This window comes from Cryptotermes secundus, unplaced genomic scaffold (genome assembly GCF_002891405.2).
Source record: "Cryptotermes secundus unplaced genomic scaffold, Csec_1.0 scaffold202, whole genome shotgun sequence".
NCBI classification, from domain to species: Eukaryota; Metazoa; Arthropoda; class Insecta; order Blattodea; family Kalotermitidae; genus Cryptotermes; species Cryptotermes secundus.
Genome location: NW_019739210.1, coordinates 133319 through 151768, shown reverse-complemented (window position 1 = coordinate 151768; position 18450 = coordinate 133319). Strand labels below are relative to the sequence as shown.

Here is an 18450-nt window from a genome sequence, read left to right as displayed (position 1 = left end):
CTGTGTTTGTGAAATGTTCTATTTTGTGTACTATGCATTGTAGCATATAAGTGTATGTACTTTACGTCTAAACAACTTATGTGATGGTGGTTTCCTATTTGTAGTGATGTTTGCCCTCTGAAGATGGTCCACAGAGACAGAAACATGTGAGGGTGTTAAGTTTTCATGTAGTAAAAAGCTTACAGGTCACATTGGACGGAGTGATTTATATTTGTATCTCACTATATTTTATAACATATTATAGTATAATGATGGAAATGGATAAGAAAGGTAATGGCTTCTCAAGAAATAGATATACCACACTTTCGATCTCAAAATGGAATTTTGTAATTAATTCACTGGGAAATGTTTGAGTTAGCCGTAAATGTGTAAACCTTTGCTTCTTGTACTAAAGAATTTAGTGGTGATCGAATACCATCCACAGCGACACGTTCTCCCTTGTTAATATTTAAGCATAGAAGCCAAAAAATTCACTATATAGGGTCCGCATAAAATTAAATGAACTGTATTTTCAACACAGGATTTAAGTATAAAAATCACAAGAAATTACATTTTACTTGTGCGATTAAATTGCGAATAAGGATTCGAATTGTATCTGCGCGTTGTACACCAATGCTTCTGCATCGCTGTGAAACATTGGCTGTCAGTCGGCCAAATTGCTACTGGTCCTCGCCAACACAGTCGTTCTTGGTTTCAAGCCCCATCTGGACACATGATCTAATTCATGTTCGTTCCAAGAACTTTCTTTTGTTAGGAAATGGGGTTTCCTCTTCGAAGAGAGGAGGGGTTTCTCTTTCTGAGTAGGCGCCATATTTGTTACACCTTAATTTCGCACGAGTGTACCCGCGTTCACGCAGCGTCCTTGTGAGGGCATTTGTATTTTATAGACACCATGCGCCCGTTGTCACTTTACTATAGCGAATAGTGTTCATTCAAGATATGCACAGGTAAGGTGAAAAGCAAAGTTATTTCTGTAACAGGCCGTGAAAGTCCATAAGGTTCTGAGACGTCGATGCTCCCACATTTTCTAGAAAATCGGCTCACAGATGACGGTGAGATTGTCAGCTTAACGCGCCGGCCGCCCTTTATTCCCAGGAAGATTCCTGGTACTCATTTCTGTTAGAGGCTGAGTCGACCCCAGAACCATAGTGTAGCTGGAAGAAGTAGGTCAATTGAAAAATCCAATGACCTCATCGGCAATCGAACCCGCGACCTTCCGGCTTGTAACAGAGTGCCTCAACCAACTACGCTACCGCGTGCCCACCAAGATATGAGCGGTACATCTGCCAATGCAGGCTTCTGAAACAACTACTCCCAGTTGGTTGTCACACTTCCTTGCAGGCCCGTACAGGAAATTGCTATTTTTTGGTGTTCTTTATTCGGTCCGCTGTAGAAAAAAGAAAATTGAATGAATAGCGACATAATATTGACAGCAGGAAATGTACATATGTATGCATTATAAGAGATTGAGCTCTGCCAATAGAGCTTTTGGCGGCCAATATCCAAGTAAGAGTAGTTCATAGCAGAAACAAGGCGTTCCTTGCAGGATGGATCGTCCCATTCCCCACTACACATATTTAGTCCAGAGTTTCTCGAGCAGTATGGACCGCCTCTGTGGTCTAGTGCTCAGAGTTCCTGGCTACAGATCCGAAGATCCCGGGTTCGATTCCCTGCCCTACCAGATTTTCGGAGAAGTAGTGGGTCTGGAACGGGGCCCACTCAGCCTAGTGAAGATAATTTAGGAGCTACTTGAATGAAGAAATAGCGGCTTCGGTCTAGAAAACCGAAATTAACAGGCGTGGGGATTCGTTGCGTTGACCACGCAATACCCTCTATCTGCTATAGTTGTCACTAACTTCGACGACAAGCGGAGGTTTCCCGGTCAGTATAGTTCGCTTGCGGATTAAAGCCAGGGAGTGTGTTTTGTTTGTTTGATTCTCGAGCAGTGCCTTGCCCATATGTTTTGTGCAGTCCACGTACGTTTTTATGGTATTTTTATCACGTCTGTTAACAAATTTTGTTAAATGTTCAATTTAAGTGAACAATTAATAAAATAATACCTAAGCTGACAAGCTCAATGAAGACGATTCCTTTCTGAAAACCCAATAGCCGCTCGGCTAATCAAGATATTCTGCCCATTTTGTCAAGCCCAGATTTCATTTCTTAGTTTACAGCAGCCAGCCGTTGGCCACTATCCTGAGTAATATGTATACAAACTCAACAAATTAAAAAAAAATTGATTGATGTGTGAATTTANGAATTTATGTGCCATACACAAAGATTTATTTACAGTTCTATTACATTTCCATGATGTTTCCATAAATTTTCATTTATAAGCCACCTACCCTCAGAGTTCTTAAGAAAGAGGGAATGAATCCTCACGTCTCAAAAGGTGGACAGCCTCCCTCTTTTGTGGCACAGATCTTTTGTTGTAATTCCGAATTTAGGGAATGGAAGTTAAAATCTAGCAATAAAAGGTAATTTAAGTCGTGTGTCACTATACCGCACTTGCGCACAGGTGGAATCGTAGTGGAGTCAGATTTTATTTTAATGTTTATAATTGTAAATAACTTACATATAATAATTAAATTAAATTCTTTTTTTATTTTGTTCTTATTCGCCAGGCCCAAGGCCAATTATAAAGTAAGCACGAGCACGAAAAAGCAGAACAAACAAAAACACACAAACAAAAGACATAATACTGCAACTTGTACAATTTAGACAACAACATTTCAATTAGTGCAATAATGCTAATCATTTCGCTGTGAAAAAAATATGTGTACTTATATCCATCTTGAATACAATTATTATTTTAATAATTAAGAAAATTCATTTTATTCATAAGTGGCCTTACAAGTCTTTGTTGGGCCCTGGCCTCTTCTTCAGTTTCCTAATCTTTTTTTACACAGTCGGTAGGACTCCTTGGACGAGTGATTAGTCCGTCGCAAGGCCGCTACCTACACACAGGACAACACAAACAGAATAGACGCACACACAGATATTCGTACCTTGAGTGGGATTCGAACCCACGATCCCAATGTTCGAGCGAGCGACGACAGTTCATGCCTTAGACCGCGTGGCCATCGTGATCGGCAATTAAGAAGATATCATTATAAAATATGACTAAGAGAAATATTTATAGTCCAAAATATGACAGTGTCCATCAAACAGAGCGCAGCTAGCAGAAGGATAATTTTTCTTTAAGAGCAGCTTTTGAGCACAGAAGCTTCTGGTTAACAGATTAGGTACTGGAAGAGCAAAAGTTTCTAAAAGGGAAGAATATAATTCAGAAATAATAATAACAATAATTATTATGATAATACGTGTAATAATAATTCAACTATTTACTTATTTACATGGTTACTCAGCAACCCAAAGACCAAGTATATAGTATTTTTTAATTCTCTTAGTGGAGGGTGGAGTCCTACTGGGTCCACTCGGCACGGCCGCCACTGATTGGTCTATTATAGCCTGCCCCGGGTGATTATGATGTTGGAGAATTTGGTGGAATGAAGAGTGGCAGGGGAAACCGAAGTACTTGGAGGAAACATGACCCAGCGCCACTTTGTTCACAACAAATCCAACTTTACCAGACCCGGGATCGAACCCGGGCCGCCGTGGTGGGAAGCCAGCGACTAACCGCTTGAGCTATAGCGTGACCTAATTATATAGTAAGCAAATGCAAAACGGTAACAAAACAAACAAGGTCACTAGAACAAAGACAAAACAAAGCAACTTGTATCACTTAGCAACAATTTATTTGGTGCAGTCATACTAACCCTGAATATATATATATATATAAATTAACACAGAGTAAAGTTCATATTTTAATAATTAATAATTAACTACAGATCATAAAATATGATTAAGAGAAAAGTTTTGTTTCTGAGTAAGTCAACATCTCTACAAACAACATCAGCTGCTGAAGCTCGCCTAGAACAATAATAATAGTAACTAAATTCATTGAAGTTCGTTATTTGTTTACGTGCTGAGCTCGACAGCTAGTGGCCAATTACAGAATCAGTACGAATAATAACAATAATAATAATAGTGACAATTAAATATATCAATTTATCTGCTATAAATTTAAATCCTCCCTCGTACCTCTCTCTTCATCCGCAACAGTGACCCTACACTGTGTCATGTGATGCTTCGTAAGGTCAGAAGTTGATGCAACCTTATATTGTAGCGTGTAGACCCGTTGCTAAGTAATGACTCTGTAAACAACTTGCGTTGCTAGGTAATGGCCCCAGCAGATACCTAACACGCACCGATGAGTAATTGGGAAACGGCATCCCCTGCGCGGTCCATGCTACGGCTACGTCACGCAACAATAGAAGAGCTATTAGGAGGCTTGTTTTCTGTGCGATCCGTGCAGAGGTGTTATAAACAGGACAAGTCTAGTATTTAATCAGTTCTTAGACAGTTGCCAGCCAGTAAGGACGTAAACACGGAAGTTGAGGGATCTAAGGCGTTGGAAGACACAGCAGTCTGAGAAAAATTAGTACGTGGTGTAGTGACCTGAGTGTGTGAATTGGCGACAACACTATAGTTACTTGTAGTTATGTTCTGTAAGTTTTCAAAAAATCCAGGTACCAATCGTAACCCCGTCTGTAGTCACTCCATCACGTGACAATATAATGGTATAGGCAACAACGAAAGGGCGAATTGACACAGAACGTTGATTGAGTCTTAGATTTTGTTAATGGCGTTTTTCTTAGTACAGTGACTTATACTTACTTATACTCATAGAATGAGATGACAAGATAGTAATGGATTTTTTAAGCATGCGGTTGTGGCGTCTTAGTATTCTGGCGTTCGCCTGATTAAGTATTCAGAATAGCCTATAACCCGGTCTACTCACCCAGATAGCCGATAGTGGCCTGGAGGATAGCCGAGACGGCTATGGCACCTGACAGCTCCCTCATTCGTATCTGCCATAGCTCTGTTCTGTTCTCATGAGACATTGCTTCCAGCACTTCTGAGTCTGGACAACGCCACTGTGGCAAATTGAGAATGGCCAAAGTGGGAACTAGGAAAGAGATTGTGCCTCCTTGCACAATAGGCAACCTGCAATGAGAATATCATGGGATTAACGCAGAACTTAGTGCTATTTGTATCATTATACTCGTAGGTCAAACTCTTAACACCATGGATCAGTTCTTCTTGAGAAGCTGACAGTCAATCACGTGGTCGAGAAATTCCTCATCTTTTACGGAACGCGAAGATTCATAACCATGTTCACAAGAGATCTCAATTAGTCCCTATCCTGAGCCAGTTGGATCCAGCTGAAATCTTTATACCTTGTTTCCAAAAGACCCTTTCAATATTTTAGTTTCAGACAATCCGAGACTCCCAGATGGTCTCTTCTCATATTTTATCTGATATATTTTATTAACTTTGCATCTTCATGTCTCGCCCATTTCATCCTCCCTATTAATATATCTTAAAATGATACAAATTATGAACCTACTTATTGTAAATTTTCTACGGGCCCTTACGCGTTTTCTCATAGTTCCAAATATTCTCCTCAGCATCCTGTTCTCAACAAATCGCAAAAATATTCTTTCTTCAACATAAGAGACTATTAGGAAAATATGCCATGTTAGGTGACTTCCATGTCACCACGGCATGGCGCGTCCTCAGGTTGCGGTTGAAGGAGACGACCTCCAGATATGGAGATTAGCTGCGAATATATTGAATAAGCAGTCGCGGACAGCCGACAAAGGGTGATCCTCCAGCATGGCTGTTGGGCGTGGGGCTAACAACACCTCGCCGTAAGAAGCGAAAAAAATGGATATGAAATTTGGTACTTGGGTTGTTAGAAGTACATCGGGCAGGTTCGCTCAGGGCAGTGGCGGAAGAAATCTCAAAATATCAGTTAGATTTAGAGGGAGTACAGGAGGTCAGATGGGACGGAGGTGGCACCGAATTAGCAGGCGAGTATACATTATTCTATGGAAAGGGGAATAAGAATCATGAATTAGATACAGTTTTTCGTACATAAGAGAATCATAATCTCAGCAGTTAAGAAGGAAGAATTTGTTAGTGATGGGATGTCATACATTATATTAAGAGGTCACTGGTGTGATATCATCGTTCTGAATGTTCATGCCTCAACGGAAGATAAAACTGATGATACGAAGGACAGGTTCTACAAAGAACAAGATCATGTATTTGATAAATCCCCAAAATATCATATGAAAATTTTGTTAGCAGTCTTCAATGCCAAACTACTTCTCTCACTTAATGAACGTATATAGGGTCAGTGCTGTTAGGCAGACAGAAATCCATACAGCTGAGCCGTTAGTACCTGATCCTAGCCCTTCTGAGTGTGAAATCGCTATTGCAAAATTTGAAAGGTATAAATCATCGATTCGTAATCAATTTCCGGCTGAAATTATTCAAGCAGGAGGAGAAATATTACGTTCTAAGGTCCATAAGATAATTAATAGGGGAAAATTGGCTGATCAGTAGAAGGAGTCTATTATTGTACCAGTTCACAAGAAGGGTGATAAAACTGACTGTAGAAATGATCAGGGGATATCACTGCTATCAACTTCATACAAACTTTTATACAATATTCTTCTCTCAAAGTTAAGTCCTTACACAGATGAAATTATTTTGGATCATCATTTAGTATTTCGACGTAACAGACCAACTACTGATCAGGTCTATTGCATTTGTCAGATATTGGATGAGAAAATGGGAGTGCAATGAGATATTACATCAGCTATTTATGGAATTCAAGAAAGCCTGTGATTCAGTTAGGAAGGAAATATTGTACAAATTATGATAGAGTTTCTGGTAACCATGAAACTATTTAGGCTGGTTAAAATATGTTTAAACGAAATGTATAGTAAATTCCGTATAGGTAAACATTTGTCTGATAATTTTCCTATCGAGAATGGTCTGAAACAAAGAGATGTTTTAACGCTACTGCTTTTCAACTTTACTTTAGAATATGCCATTAGGAAGGTCCAGGAAATCCAGGTGGGACTGAAATTGAACGTGACACTACAGCTGTTATTTTATGCTGATGACATGAATCTACTGGGTGATAATATAGATACCGTAAAGAAAACATAAAAGAATAAAAGTATTCCTGTAACAGGGCGTGGAGGCCCATAGGGTTGTGAGATGTTGATGTTCCCACATTTTCTAGGCAATCGGGTCATAGATGGCGGCAAGGTTGTCAGCCCTACGCGCCGGCCGCCCTTTACCCCCCAAAAACATTTCAAGAATATTCCTGGTACTCATTTCTGTTAGAGACTGAGTCGATCCCAGGGCCAAAGTGCGGCTGGAAGGATTAGGTCAATTGAAAGAATCCAATGGTCTCATCGGGACTTGAACCCGCGACCTTCCGGCTTGTAGCATAGTGCCTCAACCAAATACGCTACCGCGTGCCCCTCCCTGAAGAAAAATATAGAAACTTTAATTGACGCTAGTAAGGAGGTTGGTCTGGAAGTAAACACAGAGAAAACTAAGTATATGTTGCTGTCTCGTCATCAGAATGCAGAGCAAAGTCATGAAATAAAGATGGCTTACACATTTTTCTAAAATGTGGCGTAGTTCAAATATTTGGGAACGACAGTAACAAATCAGAATTTGATTCAGGAGGAAATTAAGAGGAGACTTAATTCGGGTAATTCTTGCTACCATTCAGTCCACAACCATGTCTTCTTGTCTGCTGTCTACAAACATAAGAATTTGAATACAGAAAACTATAATTTTTCTTGTGATTCGGTATAGGTAAGAAATTTGGCCTCTGACATTAATGGACGGACATACACTTACGTTGTTTGAGAACAGGGTGTTGAGGAGAATATTTGGACCGAAGAGAGATGAAGTGACAGGAGGTTGGAGAAGACTGCATAATGAGGAGCTCATAACTTGAACTCTTCTCCAAGTTTAATTAGAATGATCAAGTGAAGGAGAATGAGATGGGCAGTGCATGTAGCACGAAAGGGAAGAGGAAAAATGCATGTAGGATATTGGTGTGAAAGCCGGAAGGAAAGAGACCACTGGGAAGACCAAGACGTAGGTGGGTGGACAATACCTTTTGTTTCTCATAAAATGCTTGGAAATTCTTGAGCAGCTACACAATTGGTGGCTTCTCAAGAGGGGCTCAGCTCTATGGGTCAGTTTAAGGAAGTATATTTTTCCTGGTATAAAGTCCATTGAAATATGAGCGGAAAATTCAACAGTCCTGTGTCTGGCTGCGGTTTCCACAGACTACCCTTCAACTGAAACAATCTTATAAATTCTAGTCCTTGAGGGACAATTTAAAATCGAATTTTCACTGAGAGTGGACGCTGTAAACTTAAATGTGTGACAGAGTAAGCGACGCTGCTACGTAGCGATAAATTTTTCAACTAAGGATGAGACTGCAGTACTGACCGTACTGACTGAAGCATGTATACTTTCTGCTGTCGCCTATTGCTGCCATCTGCTGGTCATATCTGTAATCATTACCAACTGTGATTACTCACAATCACATATAACGACAAAATACGAAGCCTTAGGGGGCCAATACACGTACGAGTCTGGCTCGCGAGTCCGACTCGCCTCGGGTTCCAAACTTTGCACTAACACAACCACAATTTTTCAGTTTGAGTTATACTGCCAAATTAGTTACTTTCACTTTCTTAAGGAATCACTCATTAATACTACGGGTTTCTTGTGTTATTCGAGTCTTCCAGTTTGGCTTCTAAGTTAGACGTCCCTGATATATACGTATTGGCTGTTTTGTAGTACACTCAGTCTCACATGTCACTTCACTACATGTTTCGGCATCACTGTGCCGTCCTCAGGTGCGTTATTTACGCTAAGCTATTGCATTGCTCGCCATCATGTGTCGTTCATAAAATTATTTAAAATGTACATTCTTCATCAACTATAATAAAATTTGTATACGCTAAAACTTGTTAAGATTTATCATCTTATACGTCTTAATTCAAACTCGCGTATTGTATGATTCTTCCACTATGGGAGTCATTTTTCTTGTATTTTGTGTATACTGTGTCATGTGATGTGTCCTTCCTTTTTGGCTGCGAGCGTTGTAATGTTGGGTGTGTGTGTGTCTTCGTACTGAGTTATGACTTGTATAAAATTTCACAATGAGCAAGTCGTGACTGTGACGACGTGGAGCATGTTTGCGTCCGCAAGCATCAAAAGTTGAATGACAACTAATTTTGTCTAATGAGCTCTCCGTAGCACCGATCTTCTTCGAGCCAGAATTCCCAAGAGGAAGCTTCTCCCTGAAACAAGCCTTATTGGTCCAGTTCAAAATTTGGGAGTCCACCAGAAATTTAAATTTTCCCATGATAAAGATTTGCTGCTGAATCATGCTGTATTGTCAGCTTGACTTGGGTTCATGGCTGTCAAACTTTTAGTCTATAGCTTGCACTAACTGTCAAATCTTAGATTACTAAAGATATGTCACTGAAGCTAATATATCTAGAATTTCAGGAAACGTATCGGCTGTTACATACTGTTCCACACAGCAAGAATGAGTTTGTGTTACTTTCTGAATGTAAAAATGTGACTATCTGCTTATTCCTTGTACTAAATTTCTCTTAATTAACATAATTTATATTAACACTAATTCTAGTGAACCGTCACATATATAGATCTGATTATTATGAGATTTATATTTTGTCATTGACCAATTTATAATATATGTATAGTGAGCCAGACTTTGGAGAGTCAGTAAATTTTGAGTTGAAGCTCAAATAGTACGGTAATGTCCGTTTTAAAAACAAATATGTCAATTTTTTTAAAAATAGTGAAAAGGATTATTGGAACTTTAAAGTAATATTATTCTGTACTTAATACAGTTAAGTCCATCCGTCAGGACTTGTATTAGGGCTTTTCAAGTTATGCTGCCTTATAGTCTGGTAGGTGGTTACACTTTGTAACAGACCGGAAGACCACATTCCAAAATGGCCACTGTCCTCAAACTCGCAGATATAGCACTGGAGTATAATGATCAGATGTAATAAATTTTATGTATTTACTTACTCATTTACTTACTTTATTTACTTTTCTATTTATTTACTTCTATTTATTTACTTGCTGCTTATTTATTTACTTGATTAACTACGTATGTCAATACCTGCATCCGAAGGTGGACTGCAGCCATGTCACAATCCCTGTCACAAAGATCATGGTGCATATGATATGGCTTCGAGCAGGGTCGTCATCTTTCATGCAGAGCGCAGGCGTCAGGATGAATGGGATGGATACTATGGCACCTATCATCGTCAGATAGTGCTGAAAGAATGAAAATGTTAGCTTCACACTTAATAAAATCCTAACATATTTAAATATATTTTTATTTTTAATATTTCATGAAGTTGAGACTAATATGTAGTTCATTATGTTGTTTGGAAATGGTGTCGAATTTGTGATTATTTCTTGGCCGATGTTTCGGATTTCACAAGAAAGTAATGGGAAAGAAGAAGAAACTGGTCTTATGCGATTTCGGATTTTTAACCTTTGCAGTTGCATAGCGTCTTTAAGTGCCTAGGAATTAATCTTCCTGCGAACGGAAGGGTAGATGTGCAAGGGCGCCATCACCTCACCTGGAGCGCCATGAAGATACAAAGATACCAAGGTGGAATATCGTCAATGCCATATGTGATGTCTGCCTTCCTCCTCTCCCTTTCCTGGCAGCTGCGAGGGGTACCGAGGTCATTCTTCGGTTCGACATCCTCCCCAGCCCCAACAATCTGCAATATTATTAGATGAAATTTGCTGAATTGCAAGAACATAATACAATTAATGGTCTGTATATGCGAAGCCAAGTATCCTGGGTTTGCTGGAAGACACCTGAAAATTATAATTTATTTATTAGAAAGATTACTGCTTTTACATATTAAAGGCCGAATCCTTCAGAATCGCCGTTCTCTGTACGTTGTGTAGAACTTCCAATGGAGAAATCGAATGGAGAATGGTTCTTTGTTTAGAATTCCCCTCTCGGGGGTTCAGGAAGTTGGTAGGGATTGTGGGACTACTGTGAGGGACACAGTAAAAATTCTTGATAGAAAACCAGACGGATAAGATAAGAGAAATATGGGTAGCGAAGTTATGGTGCCATGATTTTTAGATTGTATAGTTGGCCGCGCCATAGCTCAAGCGGTTAGTCGCTGGCTTCCCACCGCGGCGGCCCGGGTTCGATCCCGGGTCTGATAAAGTGGGATTTGTGGTGGACAAAGTGGCGTTGGGCCGGGTTTTCTCCGAGTACTTCGGTTTCCCCTGCCAATCTTCATTCCACCAATTGCTCCACAATCACCCTCACCTATCATCTGGGGCTGGTACAATAGGCCAGAAGTGGCCGCAGTACAAGGGACTTAGTCCCACCCCACTAGCAATATTAAAAAAGATTGTATAGCTCAAAGTATATAGTAATTTGGGTAATGCATTGGTGTACGGAAGTTGAAATGGAAGCATGAAATATGGATTTCCTATTGCAATGAAGGAAGTTATGATGGGCGAGATATATAGCATGAATGGGGAGATGAGGAATTCATAAGACGTTTTATCCGAAGATTTGAAGAGACGAATTTGTGAAGATTTATAATGTGGTTTCGGAGAATAATAAATTATATACCTTAAATACCAAAATTATGATGCTGTGGACTTCAGTCCGCTGCCCCAGTAGAGCGTCGCTTCTGAACGCCGCAGTGAGACTTGGGATTGATTAACGGGCGCTGAATTTCTTGATCAGCTGAGCGAGTGTCAGCTTCTAAGGAACTCAGCAAGTAGGCTGTATATTGCTTTGCAGCAGTCTAACAGAACCCTACATTACTTCAGAAACCCTGAATAGTAGTACTTTCTAGGATGTAATGCCGTGGAGTCCGGTAGAAGTTTACTGATAATTCTTAGGCATTTGTTGCCTCCATCGTCAGGGTAGAAGCGTAAGCCTAGCGAGAATCTAACAAGAAGGAGGCTCGTTTATCTTCTCTAGCTGCCCCTATATCTTAAATGTCAGGGTGCTGGAACACCTTCGCTGCAGACCTTGGATTTGACTCTCTACTAGAACGGCGAATTCTGACGTGTTACACTATATTACATATATTCATATGTAAAAATTGCGGCGTGTGTGTGTGTGTGTGTCTGTGTGTGCAACATTTGTCTCTTCCTGCCTGATTTCATTTCATAGCGCCAGAGTAGATTTTAAGATCATGGGAATAGTATGTCTGTCCATCCGCTGCCTCGCCCGTCCGGAATCAAGGCATGATTGGTGGATTTCAGTTAACTGCTAGCGGCTATACCGAAAGTTGGCAGGAGAGACCCATATAGGCCTATTTATATGCAGAAACAATTTTGGTCGGGCAATCGAAAGGGAAGAAACTGCTTAGAATACATAGACGCAGGTGGGAGGATGCTACTGAAATGGATCAAAGAACTAGTGTCGACTGAATTCATCTGATTCCTGAACTTCTCGGGGGGGGGGGCGTTTTGAAAAAGGTGATAAACGAAAATTGCTGTGTAACGCCGTGCAATCCGGTAGAAGTTGATCGTTGTTACGGAAGAAACATACTGGCTCCATCTTCAGGATGGAAGCGGACTTCACGGCATTGCATCCCAAAATGTAGCACTCTTCGTAGTCACAGCTGTGAAAACTTCAAATCGAACAAGTTAATAAACTTTTCGGTTCAATATAAGATGGAATTGAATGACTATTAATCTCTGAAAAATGACTCTGCACCGTGTTGTTCGTGACAGAGGTAGGGATAAAACCCAGAACCCCATGACTACTAACTATGCATGCTGCTGGTCTAGCCGTCTGTTTCGTTTTCGCCACATATACCTCGGGCACTGGGCAATGCTCAGTATACTCGTAATTTTGGCGTTTTCTGTTTCAAACTGCCATATAAGAATTTTCCACGCAGTTAGCATAAATGTGTTATTTCATCGTCACGATGTAGGAAATGTTTAACGCTTATAATACGTCAATTATTTTTCTGCTTCTCACTGTTCATTACCACTAAGCGTTTAATTAACATGGGCATGAATGTAAAGCAGGAGTGAACAGACTTATTAGTCAAAAGTTCTTGTCTGGAGACTTTTTGACATCTCGTAATATCTGGAGAAATCACAGCCTATAGACCTATTCATTCTTACTAGAAATTATCCTCTGATTAGAATTTGCTGACACTTTTATGCTAATTCTCATTACATAAATAATCTATCTGCGCTTGTCTCTTTCAACTTTGGGGCAGCATATGCCCGAGGTCAATAGTCTGCCGTCCTTGGAGTAAAGTATAAAGAATTTAACTAATGACGTATTCTGCGGTCCTTAACCCCTGAGTGGAACCTATAATCGATCGTGCAGTTGTGCTGGGTCAGTGTTCCCGCATCTTCCACATCTCGGGACTTCGTAGTTTCGAACCCCGACAAATATACTTGTATTTTCACATCTGTGTGTTATTTATTATAACATTAAAACATATTTTACTTCACTGAATAAATTTAATTTAGGTTCTCAAGAAGATGATTATAGTTATGTCACCTTATGCTCTCTGAAAGTCTCCTTTTGACTAGAACCGTGAAACTGAAATAAAGGGTGCCCACTCAGTTTCAAAGTAGTTCTTAATAGATATGAATATTGAAAAATAAATATTGTTTTCCGAGTTTGATTAAAATGGCATTGAATGGAGACATCTTGCGTCGCTGATCTAGCATCCAAGAGGCCAATTATAGATCGAGTAACAATACAAAGACAACAAATAAACGAACATGAGAAACACAATGTCAGAAAATACATCAAGTGGGTGAGTAGGTTCAGAGAGACGTTGGTATCGAGGGTCATTTGTGCGTGAACAGAACAACAAACATAAACAACTAATATCAACTAACGTGATTCTAAGATATCAGTGGACATAACAGACTAAATTAGGAGAAAAAGCACGTCTAGCTGAAGGACAGCGACTGGAGGAGCAACTGATCATAGGAAAATACCTGTTTTATAAGCAGAAAAAAATCTGTTGTGACAAAGTGTTGGAAATTTTCTTTGTATGCGCTGAAGTTAGTAAAGGCAATTGAGTTCCATGTGACTGAAGCATACTCACTCTTGGACCTTACCAAATGGAAATACAGCATAAAGAAGAATGTACTATGGAAGAGGGAAAATTAATAGTACGAGTACAAATTAAACGAAACAATTTCTTCTAATGTAGAAAAAATCGAAATGATTAAATCAAAATCAACACTTCAATCAATATGAAAACCCAAATCTCCAACACAGCCACTTCGTAGTGCAAGAGAATTTCCAAAAATATGTTTATAATTTATCATATTTGTTTTTCTGGGAAAGAAATAACTGTAACTTTACTAATGTTAAGCTTCATGAAATGTAGTCGAATATCAATTTCTTACGCAGTTAATATGTAATTTTAAAGTACAGTCGCTCATGATGTAAGAGCTCGAAATTCTTAAGGTTGTCAGCTAAAAGAGGGCAATTTGAATGATTCATTATGTCAAATAAATCACTAATAAAATGTCAAAAAACAGTGGATCCGTAACTGTCTTGCTGAGTGCCTGATGATGTAACAAAAAAGAACGAAAGCATATCAGAAAAACGTACAAAGTGCTCTGATGTTTCAGCAAGTATAACCAATTTATGTATTCTGAAGAACATCCATAAAGATTAAGCTTGTTTTAAGCAGTCTGTATGGAATAATGTCAGAAGCATTACTTAAACAGAAAAGAATAAAAAAGTGTGATTAAATTGGTCATAGTGAATTTCACTTTGGTAGAATTATGTTGAGAAGAATCAAGCTTAGACTTCAAAAAGTGAGAAATGCTGTCATGTGTAATGAATCCAGAAACTTCCCAAACAAATATTAAGACTATATAGTGGCCTGTGATTGCTAATATACGAAAATATGCTTATGTGGCCAGAAAACAAAGATTTAGTAAACATTCAGTCTACTCAAAGAGAAGAAAATAAACTGACATTGTAATCAAATTAGTGAAAAAACGACAAATTAAGTAGGTGCAGGAACAAAATGATTGGTTTGGCGTAAAGAAAAGTATCCTCTCTGCCTCCTCTATAGTGACATAGCTATTGCAGCCACAGGTTGGATGGCAGGATTTCGATCCCCAACAAGGACAAGGATTTTCTCTTCACCACCGCGTCCAGACTGGGTCTGGAGCCACCCAGCTTCTTACTCATGGCGTATTGGAGAATCTATGCCCTGGGGACGAACTGATCAGTCAGCTCTATCTACAGCAGTATCTAGGTTAAGAGAACGTGGAGCTAATCCTCCACTCTCTCTCTCACGCACAATATAAAAGTAGCCTTCCGCACACGAAACACAGTACGAAATACATACATTAAAGCCTCGGCCACAAATAGATACATACAATAGAAGTGGCGTCTATCAAATGAAGTGCACGGATTGCCCACTAAAATACTTTGGACAAACTGGTAGAACATTCAATATCAGATATAAGGAACACATACGTGACATTAGAAGTAGCAACAGTAGCTCGGGATACTCAGACCACATATTGAATACGGGACATGCATACGGAACGATAGCAGATACCATGGAAATTATAACAACAGGGAAGAAGGGGAAATATTTGAATACACTGGAATGGTATCATATTTATCAAATCAGTATGGAAAATCTACACATGAACGACACACATGTTGATACAAATAACCCTATATTCGAAACATTGCACGAAATTTACGCGGAATAACATTACATCCCTCTCCTCACCGCCCCCTCCCCCACTCCATGGTCTATAGACGCGGAAGACAGCACGCTGACCGCCTCTTTCGTCTAATGGTCAAAGTTCCCGGCTATAGATCCAGAGGTCGATCGGTGTAGTTCCCTTGTGGACTATAGGCTACGGACTTTGTCTTTTTTTGTTTTGTTTTGTTCTTAAAGAAAGCATGTGTCAGACAACTAAAGAATCACACAAGTGGTAAATAATAATTAAAATGCTGTTGGCATCATCACTACGGAAATCTTCGCACATGTCTCTCGAAACTTGATCAAGACCAATGCTTACATGTAGTCAGGACAATATTTTTGAACACTAATTTGTGCTTTATTTCGAGCGAGATGTGAGGTACAATGTTTCCTATTGTACGTACAGCTTTAAGTGGATCGTTCTGTACATTGCCATCATAATAGCTAGGCCTCGCATCCTCATAGTTTCAGACAGTTCTGACAAAACTTTTCTGAACTTGTTTCATAGGTATGCAAGTAGGTGTATTTTGGCTGCTTGTTTTGAAAATGAAACATGTTTAATCGGTTTATGATATACAAGTAATTTGCATTCCACGATATTCTGGCGTCATTCACATTTCTTATCCACATATTATGAATAGAAACAATACATCGCAAACACCGACTGTTCGCTCGTCCATGAGATATAAAATTAGGCCTGTGTAACCCGGCAAAACATGTTCTTACCCGTCGTACTTGAAAACGCTCGAAGATTCTTTGATACGGTAACCCGAAGTAGGGAATTATGGCTGCTTTCGTAAGCCTGATAGCTTTTGTGTGTGGGGGGAGGGTTATTTTATTTATTTTAGATTCTCTTAGTGGGGGAAGGAGTCAAACTGGGTCCATTCGGCACGGCGGCCACTGATTGACCTATTGTAGCCTGCCCCGGGTGTTTATGATGGTGGAGAATTTGGTGGAATGAAAATTGGCAGGGAAAACCGAAGGACTCCGAGAAAACCCGCCCCAACGCCACTTTATCCACCATAAATCCCACTTGACCAGACCCGGGATCGAACCCGGGCCGCCGCGGTTGGAAGCCAGCGACTAACCGCTTGAGCTATGGCGCGGCCTGGGAGGAGAGTTGCGTTTGTTCTTAAAGTGAGTAGACAGAAAGGTGCACACAATTTTATATACTGCGATTATAAGCAAAACCTCCATTAAAGACTGCTTGTTGGCTTTTTCGACCCTGATGTATCGATTTGTGCAAAGCAGAAAAATAGGTTAATGCGGGTTAACGCTCGACAGTTCGTTGCTGTGTGAGATCAGAATACGTAATATCTCAGCTTTCATAAACTTTATCGTAAACAAATCATATTCCGAAAGCAGGCCATCGATATTTCTCAAACCTGGGACCATATACCTTCACAGTTTCTTCCATTCATTCACAATTCGAATATCAAGGAAAAGCTTAGAGAAGTCTGGGTATATATATTAAATGCCTAATATATGAGTAAAAATATTTATATGAAAATAAGGAGCTAGCACATTTTTTTTTAATAAATGTATATTAACTCTTACATTTGAAGAATGTTCTCTCTTTTTTTTAGTCGTATATGCAATTTACCCCCTCGTTGGTGGCTCCACCTTATCGTGGTGAGGGGGTTTGAGTATGCCAAGGACCCTGAGAGCTATACCAGCGGTAGCGTAGCTACTGGCAGGGCCTCCCTTGCTGGACAGGTCAAAGGGTAGGCATCAGACGAAGAGAGACACCAAAAACTGATGCCGGAAGCAGCGTCATCAGCAGCGACTTGAAGCACAGAGTAAATAATGCTCGAGATGGTTCAAGTTCGTATAGCAACAGGCGTGACCAGAGTGGTTTGAACGCCTATTGTACTGCGATGTGGAAAGCAAATGGAAAAACTACCACATTATCACTTTTCCTGGATAGTCTCTTTCCAAAACCAGAGATACCATGTATGCGAGATGTTTCATTTGAAGGAGAAGGCTCTGGATCGCATCAGGTGGAGGAGCTGTTTTGGAGGAGACTGTGGACCTGTCGTCTTGACGGATTACTGATGAATGAATGAATGCAATTTACATGCTGTCTACTTATCCTGAAGCGATTATTAAGTGCAATGTTTGCACATACTATTTCTGTGTAATACGGAAACATTTTTCTTATACATATTGTGGCGTGCCGCCTAGGGCCGGAATATTTGGAATCAGAACGCATCCATTGCTATACAACTGCTAGCAATTCCTAGGCAGCGAAGCCTAGGAAATCGTTGCCCCGGAAATAAAAGTCTAACAGCGGAGTTTCCACCGTTACACACGAATTGTTTGAGGCAGACACGTATTCCCGCGTTCGTTGCGTAACAGCGAGCGGAATTAACCCTTCATACAAATTATTCCCTATTCAGACCGAGGGCAACGTCGGCCAGAGACCAGCACAGTTTATATTCAACTTTAGCAGGAAAGAGTGTTTATCCGACGAGAGCAGAAGTGTTGTAACATTGGAGAAGAAACGTCTGAAGTACGTTATAAGTGGAGAATAACTACATGTGTGTGTAAAAGTGACTGTTCAATAAAGGTATTCATTCAAATCCGAGGACCCACACAGTTTCTTATCGCGTTGCGTAGCAAACACGCGACAATATATATAAGCAAAACTAGAAAATAATTAGTTGCTATTATAAATATCTATTACTAATTATTTAATATTTATAGTCCGACAAGTAGTTAACTATGTATACCA

The 18450-nt window shown here is 39.8% G+C and overlaps 1 protein-coding gene across 1 annotated transcript in view; it reads right to left on the bottom strand.

Annotated features, from left to right (window-relative positions):
- The window catches only part of LOC111871653 (solute carrier family 23 member 2), a 44699-nt gene that overhangs the window by 24332 nt on the left and 1917 nt on the right, over positions 1-18450 (bottom strand). The window contains exons 2-4 of the mRNA XM_023864890.2: positions 10587-10733; positions 10118-10275; positions 4865-5070 (exon numbers count right to left, since the gene is read on the bottom strand). Of these exons, the coding sequence (XP_023720658.1) occupies positions 4865-5070; positions 10118-10275; positions 10587-10733 (511 nt within the window). The remainder of the gene's footprint in view (positions 1-4864; positions 5071-10117; positions 10276-10586; positions 10734-18450) is intronic.